The 13,492-nt window shown below is 36.4% G+C and overlaps 1 protein-coding gene across 4 annotated transcripts in view; it reads left to right on the forward strand.

Annotated features, from left to right (window-relative positions):
• The window catches only part of CLSTN1 (calsyntenin 1), a 63,635-nt gene that overhangs the window by 16,449 nt on the left and 33,694 nt on the right, over positions 1 to 13,492 (forward strand). For all 4 annotated transcript variants that reach the window (XM_074933938.1, XM_074933940.1, XM_074933939.1 and 1 more), the window contains exon 2: positions 5,415 to 5,537. In XM_074933938.1, the coding sequence (XP_074790039.1) occupies positions 5,415 to 5,537 (123 nt within the window). The remainder of the gene's footprint in view (positions 1 to 5,414; positions 5,538 to 13,492) is intronic.

Below are 13,492 nucleotides of genomic sequence, written 5' to 3' on the forward strand. Positions count from 1 at the left end.
ACATATTAGTCTACAGTGAGGGTATGTCTACACTACAGCTGGTACAGTGGCACAGCTGGTACAGTGCAGCTGTGCCACTGTACCACCATAGTGTAGATGTGTTTTACAATGACGGAAGGGGTTTTTCCATTGACGTAGTTAATCTACCTCTTTGAGAGGCAGTAGCTAATTTGACAGAAGAGTTACTCCATCAACCTGCCTCTCTCTACACTGGGGGTTTGGCTAACCTAACCATGGCATTTGGTGCGAAATTTAAGTGTAGACTAGGCCTCAGTGAATTTTTTTAAAACTTGTGTTCACCAAAGCAGATAGCATATCAGGCATTGATGCTCCCCACTCTCCCCTCATTGCTTAGTAGCAATTGCCATTAGACAGATTAAGAATTTGACAGGTGCTTGGACTGACCTTGCAAAACAGAGCATGTTGCTGGCTGATGTGTGAATGTTAGCGGCTCTAACCTGACATTTAAATTTTCCTTTTATATTACCAACATCAGGACAAAGGAGGCTGTTTAGCTACTGCTTTCTTAATTTTGTTGGTGGGAGTTTTATATTTAAAATTCCATCTTAATAGGTAAATGAGTGCTATTTTAAAGCAGTGTGGATAAAAATCAGTGTTTTTTATTTTAAAAAAGGAACTGGATTTAAGCCTGTTTAAAAGGAAATATGAGTTAAATACAAAATACATTAAGGCTTAAACTTCTTATCTCTTGAAACAATTAAATAAAAAATAAATATGGTGAGTCCAGGCGTTTCTGTCAAAAACTTTCAATTAAAGGCTGCTTTTCTATATAAAGAGAGATTTCCCCCCTCTGATTCTGACTTCTGAGATCAAGCTTTATAAATATGGCACAATAGTAGTAAATAGCAATATATCATTCACCATTTTGTAACATACTAAAAATTAATACGAATCTGAAAATATTAAGTTATGTAGTTGCTTAAATAATTGTATATAGTTATAGTGTACCCTACCGAGTAGCAAAAGATGTATCAAATCTAGTGGTAAGATTCCTTTTATATCAACCAATGAGAATGCACCTTTCTTTAGAAAATAACTGAAGTACAAATGGAAAAGTTGATTAAATGATTTAAATCAAGGCTTTCCACTTGGTGATTTAAATCAATGCATGCTATTTTAACAATCACTAGCAGAGTTAAAGTAAAATTCAGTCTGCAATCATTCGTGTGTCCAGGAAGATTCTCTTATTCAACTGAATTAAATGTGAGCTAGGATATAATGTTGTCACATATTCATCATGGGATTTACAGCAGATTCCAGCAGGGGCTGATAAAGTTAGGATGAATATTGTGTTTCAGAGAAACCGATGTAACTTAACCTGTTTATGTGACAGATTAACAGCAGCTTATGCATGTTGTGAATGTCAGAGCTAAAGTGGGCTGCCTCTGTTTTATTTTGAACTGAATATTTCAAGGGCCTTTGGAAAGAGTTTAACCTTGTTTTGTTTTTTTGGACAGGCTTTTGGAATCCTTCTAGTTTTCTGACAAACTGAAGGAAAATCAGACTGACAAAACCATTGTTTGTTATCTAACAAACTGTCATTGGACTCTAGTAGTGTTCAGAGCATATAATGTTATATAAACCAGTTGTGATTTGTCAAAGTTGAAATAAGTAACTATTAAGCATTATGTAAATACTTGATGTTTAATGAAACCCTATTTAGTAAAGTATTGCACATAGGCCATGTCCAATACTCAGAAAATGCTGGCTTAAGAATTTTTGGCAGTGCTAGAAGGGTCTGACTGACACACCTTTAGTTTGTAGAACTTCATTTAAAAAAAAAAAAATGTGGGAAAGGGTGCTATTATGAGACCGTTCCGTAAACTACTAATTTCAGTAGTGGGTTCTGACTAAAAATCAATGTCCGGATATGGCCTAAACTTGGTACAGAGACAGCGTTATCTGCAGAAAGGAGTTGAGTGCTTTCACCAAAGCAAACAATTTTTAAGAGAAGCATGTAGACTTTTGGGTTGGGGAGAGGTAGCTCTTACGGTTTGGTTCAGCCTCTACTGTTTATGGACTCTGCAATCCTATAACTTAGATTCATAGATACTAAGGTCAGAAGGGACCATTATGATCATCTAGTCTGACCTCCTGCACAACGCAGGCCACAGAATTTCACCCACCCACTCCTGCGAAAAGCCTCTCACCTATATCTGAGCTATTGAAGTCCTAAGTATAGGTGAAAATTTGTGCCTCTACTGTAGTCTCACCTTGCCTAAAGTGTGAGATTCAGACTTGGGAACTGAACCTGGATCCCTTGTATGGCAGTTAGCAAAAATCACAATTGCAGCTAGTGTTTCTGCTAAATAAGGATGTCTTAACGTTTTAACTGAACGTTTTGTCAGAACTACTATTTTCTCTTTCAATATAAGGCAAACCAGTTTGTTTATTCTTCAGAATAAAAACCAATGTATATGCTAATAAGAAAACTCTTACTATAGCTAGGATTTACGGTTTTAAAAATAGAAATAAATGATCTTAAACATCTGGCTCAGGATATCCGTTAGTCACATAATTGTTTGACTAATGTATTGAAAATTGGGTGTGATTTTTGTTTTCATTTTTAACCTCTTCCTCCCACCCATGATGTAGCTGGGCTGGCAAAATATGGTTGGTAAAGGAAAAATTACCCATGTTGTGAAATAGCAATTGTGCAAAAATTAGTGGACCTTAAGTGTATATTTTACCATGGATGTCTGATAAATCATACATCCTTGCCATTCAACAAGAACATAATTCTGCTCATTTTAAATCTGCAGTGGTGCAGTTCAGCTTTTTGTAAGCACTTAAATTAGAATAGTTAATGTGTATGGTTTTGTTACTTGTAGCAAAAGGAAATGTAATGAGTTGGCCTTCAGTTACTCAAACTTGTCTGAAGCTTCAGGACAGCTGCAACAACTGGTCAGTTTTCCACATAAGACAAAGTATGTTCAGTTCTTCTTCGAGTGCTTGTTCACGTCGATTCCAATCAGGTGTGCACGCGCTGCATGTACGGTCGTTGGAAAGTTTTCCCTTAGCAGCTCCTGTTGGGTTGGCTGTGGAACTCCCTGGAGTGGTGCCTTCATGGCGCTTAATATATGACCCTGCCAACCCGACCCTCTGCTTCAATTCCTTCTTACAACTCTGGCTAGTTGTTTAATGTACACTGACTTCAGTTTGCAGGGTCTAGCACTGTGAATGTTGAGATACTATGTAGACAAAAGCATCCTTCAGGATGCAAATCTAAATATTTATCAGGTGTCAGGATTATAGGTAAGATTCCCTATTAAGTTTTAACAGGAGTTCAAGTCTGAACAAAAATGCCTCCCCCCTTCTCAATCAGGCTATATTTCCTTGGTGTATGATGTAAGTTTTCCAGACCTCCATAAGGTCCTCCAAGAAAAGCATTGTGGACAAGACCCTGGAATGTGTACTGTATAAATAAGAAGAACCAAGTCCCTGCCTCTTTATTTTTGAGCAGGCAGTGAGACATCTTGGGCCTTTTTCAAACATGAAAAAGCAAGAAAGGGACAAATCCATTTTCTTTCTGTACAGGTTACTTTTATCTGCATTTGATATACTTGCACAAAGGAAAAGGAGTTGGTAGTTCTGTTGGTGGTATGGACCTTGCATGTTTGAGTGTTTGTTTCAGCAACACAGTCCTTCGTGGGGTGGAATTAAAATTCTTTAAATAAATGTATATCACTTGTTTCTGCATTATTTGTGCATATGTGTGAGTAAAGTTGAAACTCCCTTACTTTCTTTCCAAGCTGTATATTAGATTGTTGTTAGAAATAAGTTCACTAAAATAAAAAGATGGAACTCTGTTTTTAGCCAGGAATGACTTGTTTGGCCAGGAATGGCTTTAAAGAGGAGAAAAGCTACCCTCCATGTCCACTGCTCTTTGAACTTAATTCTGGTAGATCAGAAACCACTATTATGGGTTACTACTATGGAGGAGTTCAAAATTATGCAACACTGGAGGAACTTTTTTCATAATTTAATTTGTTCATATGCAGGTATACAGAATACATAGGACATAGCTATTTTCTAAGTATATTCAACCAGTTAAGCCGAAACTTGAGTTCTGGTAAAGAAAAAGGCAGCATTTTTAGAACTGATACTTTAGATCACTAATTGCCTGTTATATGATGACGACAAATGCAGCTAGACCCACTTTCTCACATTATTTTGGGAATTTTTTTTTTAACTAATTGGTGCATTGTTTGCAGGTAGTATCTTGTAATTGTTTCAGTTCATGAAATCTTGGTGTATATGCTTAAGTCAGACATGGGGGTTACTCCAAAAAAGTGCAGAGCTGAATGGTTCTGCCTTGCTTTTGAGGGGAGGAGGAGAGGAGAGACCTATTGGTGATTGTACATATTAGGACCTTAATGGACCACCAAAACAAACTACTTTTCAAAGCTGACAGGTAGCAATGTGTATCTCTTTAGAGTATCTGTTTATGTAATTGTTTGTTTAACTCTAGTACTTACCAGTTTCCAGAAGCATTGACATACTTAGATGTACATTTGCTGTGGGAATGTTGCTCTTGAAGCTTATGTGCAAGAACCTGCAGTTTCTTACAGCTGTGGTATTGGTAGATTTTTCCAGTCTCCTTGAACACTTAATAGTAAAAAGGTGCTGTAAATACAAAGGTTAAGCATGTAATTGGATTGGTCATATGCTGAGCATTAAGTGGAGCAGTAGGAAGAGCAGTGAGGTAGTGTGGAAAATAAGCAGTCCTCTCATTTTATTCCTTAAACCTGCTTTTAAATTTAAATTAATTTATCTTAGCTTTAAATAAAATACTACTTGTAATTTTTCTGTAACTTTCTTAAAAAGAGAATTTCATACACACAATGTGCAAGATTGACATGAGTGTAGATAGAAGTAAAAAACAAAACCAAAGCAGATGTTGCATCAGCAACAGTAGTCTTCATGAAGTGGCCTTGAAAAATCGCTATGAAAAAATTTGAGCCCTGGCACAGGCAATTCATCTTCTTTGTTCTGATGACTCATTAATAATAAAAAAAAATGAATTTCACTTGCCTGTCCAAAGCAACTCTCTTCATGAGTGGGTAAACAGAACTTTGCAAAGCTGCTATAGAGAGAAATTGGTGAGCTGTTCGTATCAGTAAAAGGTTCTTGCGTATGTATCCGTGTACAAAAAGGAAGTATTTGCAGATGAAGGTATAGACAGAAAACTTTTTTTTTTTTTTTAAATAAAGAACACTTTGGGGAAAATGGAGGCATAAATGCATGTAACATTAAGAAACCAGATTTCTTTGTTTTAATAATGTACTGGTTCAAAATCTGAAAATTCAAAGTGGGAAAACATTTTCAGTATTTTAATAACTTTTAAAATAAAAATTAACTTTGTTTCCTTAATCTTTTATTGTTCTTTATAGTTAACAAGCACAAGCCATGGATTGAAACGACATATCATGGTATAGTTACAGAAAATGACAACACAGTACTCCTGGATCCCCCTTTGATAGCCCTGGATAAAGATGCGCCTCTGCGGTTTGCAGGTACAGAATCTATCTTTATTGGTTTTTCCGTTAATGTAAGTTCTTGTTTGTTAGAGATGCTGTGTGTTACTCAGCATTTTTTTCCCTAATGAACTGCAGCTTAAGAATGCTTCCTAAGTTTTTCCAGCAAATGTTGGTTCATGATACTGGGTTTGTGTTTAAAAGATACAGCTCTTCTAAAAAAGAGGTTGTTGTATCTTGCAGACTAGAGGTTTTATGCTTACACATTTCACTTCACAAGGAACATCCAGACAGACTGGTACAAGTGTAGACTCTAATCGTCTCTTAAATACTTATGCTCCAGATAACAGTTGCACCATTCGACACAGAAAACGTTCTGCAAAAGTCTGTTTTCTTATCATTCTGAAAGGACCCACCATTTATCTTCATAGTCTTCTTGGCTTGTGCTGGTTCTCAATTATAGACTGAAGGGGTTTGGTGAGGATATGATTAATTGCTATCAAGATTAATGTTGTGTTCCTTTTGCACCATTTTTGGATTGAGGTTTTCTGCAGAAATCCAAAGGGTCAGTTTATTCAGTAATGTTGGATAATCTTTGGAAATGGATATCCTTTTCTACCTCTACAGTCACTCAGTCTAGTAGTTAATGCTATCCATATGCTTCCTCTGTGTTAGGAGATGAGAAGATATCTTATTTGTCTGTCCTGTTTTCTATATTAAAGTTAGTATTATGGAGTGTCTTAAGCATCTTTTTTTATCCCAGTAATATAGCTTGTTAGCTGAGGATCCTTTAGCCTGAAGTATAATGTTAGAAATCTGCCAATCAGAGTAGCCTGGGAAGAATTCCGCATCCTCTTGGTAGGGAGACTGACTGTTCCTCTTAAGCCCTCTCAAGTGACCAACCAAAACACCTCATGGTCTGTATACAGAATGCCTCACTTTCTATATTGAAAGTGTCATATATAGTTTGGCCTGTTCTTGCCATAGGGCAGAAAATATATCCAGAAAATTGAGTTTTGCATCTGCATATTGATCTATATATAAATCCATGGTACGCCCACATCTTGAAAACTGCATGCAGATCTGGTCGCCCCATCTCAAAAAAGATATCTTGGAATTGGAAAAGGTACAGAAAAGGGCAACAAAAATGATTAGGGATATGGAAGCTATTCCATATCCCTAATGAGAAGAAATTAATAAGACTTTTCAGCTTGGAAAAGAGACAGGTGGGGGGAATATGGTAGAGATCTATAAAATTGTAACTGGTGTGGAGAAAGTAAATAAGGAAGTCTTGTTTATTCCTTCTCATAACACAAGAACCAAGAGTCATTCAATGAAAATAATAGGCAGCAGTTTTAAAACAAACAGAAGGAAGTATTTTTTCACATATTCACAGTCATTCTGTATAACTCTCTGCCAGAGGATGTTGTGAAGGCCAAGACTATAACAGGGTTCAAATAGGAACTGGATAAGTTCATGGAGGATAGGTCCATCAATGGCTATTAGCCAGGATGGGCAGGGATGCAAAACCATGCTTTGAAGTGTCTCTAGCCTCTGTTTGCCAGAAGCTGGGAATGGGCTACAGGGGATGAATCACTTGGTTGCCTGTTCTGTTTGTTCCCTCTGAAGCACCTGGCATTGGCCACTGTCAGAAGACAGGATACTGGCCTAGATGGACCTTTTGGTCTGACCCAGTATGGCCGTTCTTAAGTGCTTACTTCTGGTAGCTAATCATAAATGTACATCTTATCATTTTTATATCCCTTAAAAATCCCATCAAGTTACTATGGCATTATGGTAGTACTTAAAGGCTTCAATAGAGATGGAGACTCATTCTAGTAGGTGCCATACAGATACATGGAGTGCCAGTTGCAGTACCAAAGAGCTTGTAATATAAATAGACCAGAAAAATAAAGGGAGATAGGGAACTGAAGCACAGAGTAAGTGATTTGTCCTAGGTTGCACAAGACATCTAGGAATTGGATCCAGATCTCCTGGTCCATAAGCAGATGCCTCAGCAGCAAGGCCATCCTCTTGCTAATGTGCTTCAAATGAACACTAAAGAAAGCAGTCTCTAAGCTATTGGATAAAACGTTAGTTGTTTGAAGGTAGGCTGTGTTTTACTTTTTACATGGGAATAATGGCTTTCAGTTTCAGAAAGAAATTGTTGCTGACGACTATGTTTAAAGATACAGTAGCCAACAATGGGATACAGCTATCCCACAGATAGTCTCTTTGCTTGGGCTAGATATCAGAAGATTGTGTTTGAAGGACATTTCGCATTTTCAGCTCTCAGCCCGAATGAGATGTTTATCTGCAGACACTTTCTTGTATAAGTAAAATCTTAAAGAATCTAGAGTTCCTGTAAAATAGTTGGAACTGGAGGCAATTCAACATTCTAGGCCTTATCAAGTTTAGGAATTTATTTTTTATTTGCAGCCTGGCAATAAAGACTGGAAATGATATGCAAATGAACTTACTAAATCAGCAGCCAGCTGAAATGTTGAGTATTCTAATTGTGTCAAGTGTTATGGATGTCCTGGTCACAACTCCCTAGCTAAGAGTGCACTTACAGCAGGGATTTAACTTCTTTATGTATGAATATAAAGCCTATTCTGCCAAATATATAGCGCTTACACTTTAAGTACAGAACTAATTTTACAAGAATTTACAAGACAATCCACAAATTTATTTGAGCTGAAATTAATTTAAAACTGGGTCCTTTGACACAGGATGCTAAGCTTCATAGTCTCTTTTCCTTGTCAAGAATGATCTTAACAGGATGATACTCTTCAAACTGTCTGTATAGCTAAAAGTAACTGAAATCTTTATGTATAGGCTATAATTTGAAGAAGTAGGCTGTAGCTGAGTTATAAATGACTATATCTAATTGTAGCTATGTAAACTATAGACAAGGTCAGGTCAACAGCTCAGGTAATTTTTAAGAGGAGCCATTGTCACCCTTCTTATACAGCTAATTTACATGAAACAATTACATTGGTTGTAATAAATCCACGATAGGAAGACTAGATAACTTGGGGGGAAATGTCTTTTAAAAATCAGTTTAATCTGGGACCATAAACACTTAACATTATAATGATTTTAAAAACTTATCATATGTCTTTACAGGACAGAGTTAAGATTCTTTGGTCTCTTAATGTCTTTGGATTTCTTAAGTGTAACCAGAACCCTGAATTTCGTGAGTTTTGTAATGATTGGTTTTGAGAAAACTGCGGCATCCTGTAATGGTTCACCCTTAAATTAATGATCTTTACATTCAATCTTTAAACTAAATTAAAATGTAGTTTATCTTGGAATTGGAGACTGTTCTAATTTACCAGACCGTCCAACAGCTAACTTAGAAAGATACTTATCTATAGCAAGAACAGACCTAATAAAGTTCTAACCATCTAATTATTGATCTCCTCACTTGTGTGCACCTGTCCTTTCTAGTACAAGGGAAAAGAAAACCATGCATAGAGAGGTGGCTCTCAATAAGTGTATGTAGATCAGTTACCAGCTTGCTCCCTCCCCAGTGATTCTTAACCAAGGGTCTTCTTAGAATTCCATGTTCTTCTACAGGTATGCACACAGACTATTAAACAAAAAATAATCCAATAATGATATAGGAAGACAGACCTTCAGTCCTGTTGATTAGGAAAAGAGGATAGGACTTCTTTCGTACTGTTCAGAAATACTTCAAATGCTTGCCTTAATAGTAAATTGATGCTATACAGTAGTTTGTAAAAGCAACAGATTAGGTATTCTGTATCTGCTGGGCAGTAAATGTCTTGGTACATTTAAAGTATAATTAAGCTTTAAGAAAACACTTGCAGGATATGTTCATATAGCATATCAAATTTGTGAAGGGGAGATTCAAGATTAGAGCATCATGTTATTTTACAAAACAACTCCTGTGCAGTGGTAGCAGTAAAAATATGTATGTAAACCTGCTTTACCTTAGCAAGTGCCTGTGACAATTGTAAGCTGACTTAATTGTAAGTTTAAATAAACATTAGTACTGTGACTTCCAAGGAAACTAAAATTAGCTAAGTCCGAAGGGCAACAGTCTCAAATTGGCTAAGATCCTAGACTTTATATGGTGTACATAAACAAAATATGCCAAGGGCTTTCCTTTATGTATTCAGAGCTGGTGGACTCATATATTTAAATTCCTGATGAGAAATACATTATGAGAAATTCTAAAAGTATTTGTCTAGCATTACATAGGACAGTACTCCAATTTCCTTTTGAGGAGTGAAGATGTGGGCGTGGTGCTGAATCAGCATGATGACCTATTCTGGATAATACTTGGTGGTGGCTTATGCATATCTTAGAACAGAGAATAGTATTGTCATTGTCCAGCATCATTTTTGTGGGTGTTTAAGTGAGAAACCCTGTTAGAACAGTGACAAAATGTTGTCATAGCAAAACAAAGAGCTTCAGATTAATTGTGTTTTTCTGCTTTAAGTGGTAAAGACTTAAATTGGTTAGACATGCACAATTTGTGTTGCCTAAAAGAGTTGAAGTTCTAATAAACTGCCCTTGCTCGTAGAAATTAAACCACTTCTTAAACTCTAATTTGGTTTTAAAATATTTAAACTGAGCTATTTAACCACTCTGATCATCCTCCATGTTATCCATCTTGAAACCTGTCAATATGCTTTAATAATGCATTGAATTGTGGGACAAGGAACGGCAGTATTTTATGATTCATTAATATTGCTTTGCTCACTTGAATTGCACTATGGATGGTTCCCAATATTATGGCTTAACTATGATTACACATTCAAAGAATCCCCGGTGTTTGAAGCTAAATGTGATTATCCAAATATCTGCTTCCAAGTTAATTTGAGTGATTGGACATATGGAATATAGCATATTTAAATAAAAGCAGGGATCTGAATGTGGTCCTACCAAATTGCCTTGTCTTGCTTTCTAACGTCAAAGTAGTCCCTGTGTAATAAATCTTGCTGATACCCTATTGTGTATCACGGGAATGCCTGGGAGGATGACTGACAAAGTTGTGCAGTGAATCCTGTGTGAAAGCACTTCTACACTACAAATCTAGCTGTTGGGAGAATATGGTCAAATATAACTTTTTTTTCCTGGGACAATCACATTTTGAGTATAAATGAGATCAGATTGTGTTTAAAAATCATGCTAATGCCTTAAATTCTTAACATACAAGGAACTTCTATCTACGCTTCAATAAGGAACTATGCTTTTATGGTGCTTGTGGCACTGGGTCCCTCAAAACTCTTCAATTTGCAGTGTTGATGGACTTTAAATGGGTTTAAAGTAGGACTTTGTTTGAGATGAGCCACTAGTGGAATTAAGATTCTTCAGCATGATAGAGTTTTTAAAAGGTACTTAACCACTCTTAAACCATGTTATTTAGCTTTCCCCATATTAATAAATATAAAGAGAGCCCCCACAAAAATATTTCTTGGACTAGGAATCTTTGTGTTTAGAGAGTACATGTGTATGCAACTCTGAAAAATGCTCTTGTAGCATCTCTGTTCATTCTCTTGAAAAACAAAAAACATGTCTGTTAGCCCCTTCCTGGAGATGCGTGTAACTCACATTTTCCAGTTGGTGACTGCTGTTGGTTTTTCTCCACACTGTACTGCCAGCCCTTGTTTGTTTAGGGCAGGGAACTGTGCTGACGTCCTGTCTGCAGCCTGCTAATGTGTAATGCAGCAGTCAGCTGGACAGTGGCTCTAAATAAAGGATAGGTTGGGTAGATGAATGGCACAGTTTGTATAAAGGGTGAGCTTCCAAATGACTTCCACACTTCAAAGTCCTAGTAATAGAATGATACATGTCTGGAATTTGTTAGAACATATTCATACTTTCCCTCTTTGGAAGAAATGTTTTTCTCTTTGGAAGGGAGCTGGGATGAGATGCTGACACCAGTATTTTAAGAAGAATTTAGACATCAAACTCTTTATGCCCTCTAGTTCTAATATTTTAAAAACTAATTTTCAGTAAAGTATTTTACATCAAAGTACAGCATAATACCATGAGAGCCTAAAAAAAATTACTCTCATCAGAGCGTGCTGCAACAAAACAGTAAAAAGTTCCATGATAAAGAATGCCCTTAAGGAGAATGGATTATCTGTTTTCAGGCTTCAGTAAGGTGGATATTTAATCTTGTGTTAGTTTATACTGAACTGTATCTAAGTTTTGCTTAGCTACAGAGATGAAAATTTATCAAATGATAAACTAATATTCAACATGCTAATTGATTTCCGTTCCCTTCTGGGTGTGGCAGGGTTGGAAACATGTTTCACCTCAATTCCAGAATGAGATAAGAAAGCTCTGACAAAAAGCATTGCTATATGAAGCAGATATAATGTAGCATGGTGCTTGTTCTTATTGGGCCAGTTTAGTGCTTGATGCATTATATGGAACTTAACTTTGCTGTGTCAGGATGAAGAAATTTACTAAAAAGAATTGTTTAATCATACGAAAGCTCTTGATGTACCAGGCTCCTGAGTTTTGCTGCAAAATCTCAGTTATTAGTTGTACTGATTTAAGGTGCATGATGCCCGTGCGCCAGAATATTCATCTGCACATTGTCTTGTCCATCTTGATATATGCTCTGTAATAATACCTTTAATTTGGAGGCAGAAGAGGGAGCCTGCACCCTTGAAATATTTTGTACTTTAGGAAACTGAAATGTTCTGTTTTGCTGCTTATGGCAGAGACCATTTGGGGGGAAATAGCTGGTATTATCTGACAAGCTCTGCTCAAACTTGAAGCTGCATATGGTCTGTTAACAGCAATTTATCGTAACTAACAGTTCTTTATGGGCTTCAGCTTTTTGATGCATAAGTCCCTTTCTTTGTAATGTCAGAGTTTTTGTTCCATAATGTTTTTTAAAATGGGCTTTTTATTAAAATAAGATCTCATTACAATGAAATGGTAAAAGTTAACATATTGGGTAGATTCTTGTTCTGATAAATTGAACTGTAGTATATCTTGAGCAGAGACTTTAATACCCTTGGGAGTATCTGGAGACACATGAGTATTTATCAGGAAGATTAGTTGTGGATTACTGTAGTGGAGGGATGCCAAGGAATGTAGTACTTGAATTGCCTAGTGGCAGAGGTTGGCATTGGTGCTAGAGTTAGAGTTCAGTTCGTCAAGAATTGAACAGCCTTTTTTTTTTTTCCTCCTAATAAAGACAACTGTCACATTAACACACTTCCATACATTAAGCCCAAAAATGCATGTAGGGGTTATTCTGCCATATCATGTCCCTGCAGTTATGTAGTCTTCTGTAACCTGAATGCCTTGCTCAGAATGCTTGACTCCCTAGGTGGGGTGGGATGTGTTCAGTATTTAAAAGCATGCAGTTGTGTTATAGTCATTTTTCTGTAGCTTTAGCCAGGAATTTAAGAAGCTTCCAGGTTTTTTGAATAATCATGTTGTTAAAAGTACCTTAAAATTCAGGATTATACTTATGTAAAATACCTTGGAATAGTTTATACGGAAGCCCTAGGAGATCATAAACCTGGTCCATTAAAATAAGGAGCTGATTATAAACCTGTGGTCTTCAGGGATAACTTAGTAAGAGGTGATTTCAGAAACTAGCTCCTTTATAATAAGGATCCACTATTTAAAAGTGAGGCATTTTGCAGTAATTTTTCCTTTATCCTGTAGGATACGGGTGCTTTAGTATTGAATCAATATTTTGTCTTGTACTTATAAACATAGCATTGGTCTGTTTGCTGCATAGATAATTTCTTTTCAGAGCCAATATTTAAAAGTTTACTATTGCACACTTATGTATTACTAAAATAAATGAGAATTAACACTGGTTCCACTTGACTTGCATATTAAGAGTCGGCTTTTTCTGTAACTGCATTTCAGATCAAAGATCATAGTAGTCAAAAGTGTAATGTTCAACAGTGTGTAACAAGTGGAAGTTCATAGTTTAATACTATAATTTCTATTTGGATAAAGCATACTGTCAGCTGTGTCTA

Source organism: Natator depressus, chromosome 18 (genome assembly GCF_965152275.1).
Source record: "Natator depressus isolate rNatDep1 chromosome 18, rNatDep2.hap1, whole genome shotgun sequence".
Classification (NCBI taxonomy): Eukaryota; Metazoa; Chordata; order Testudines; family Cheloniidae; genus Natator; species Natator depressus.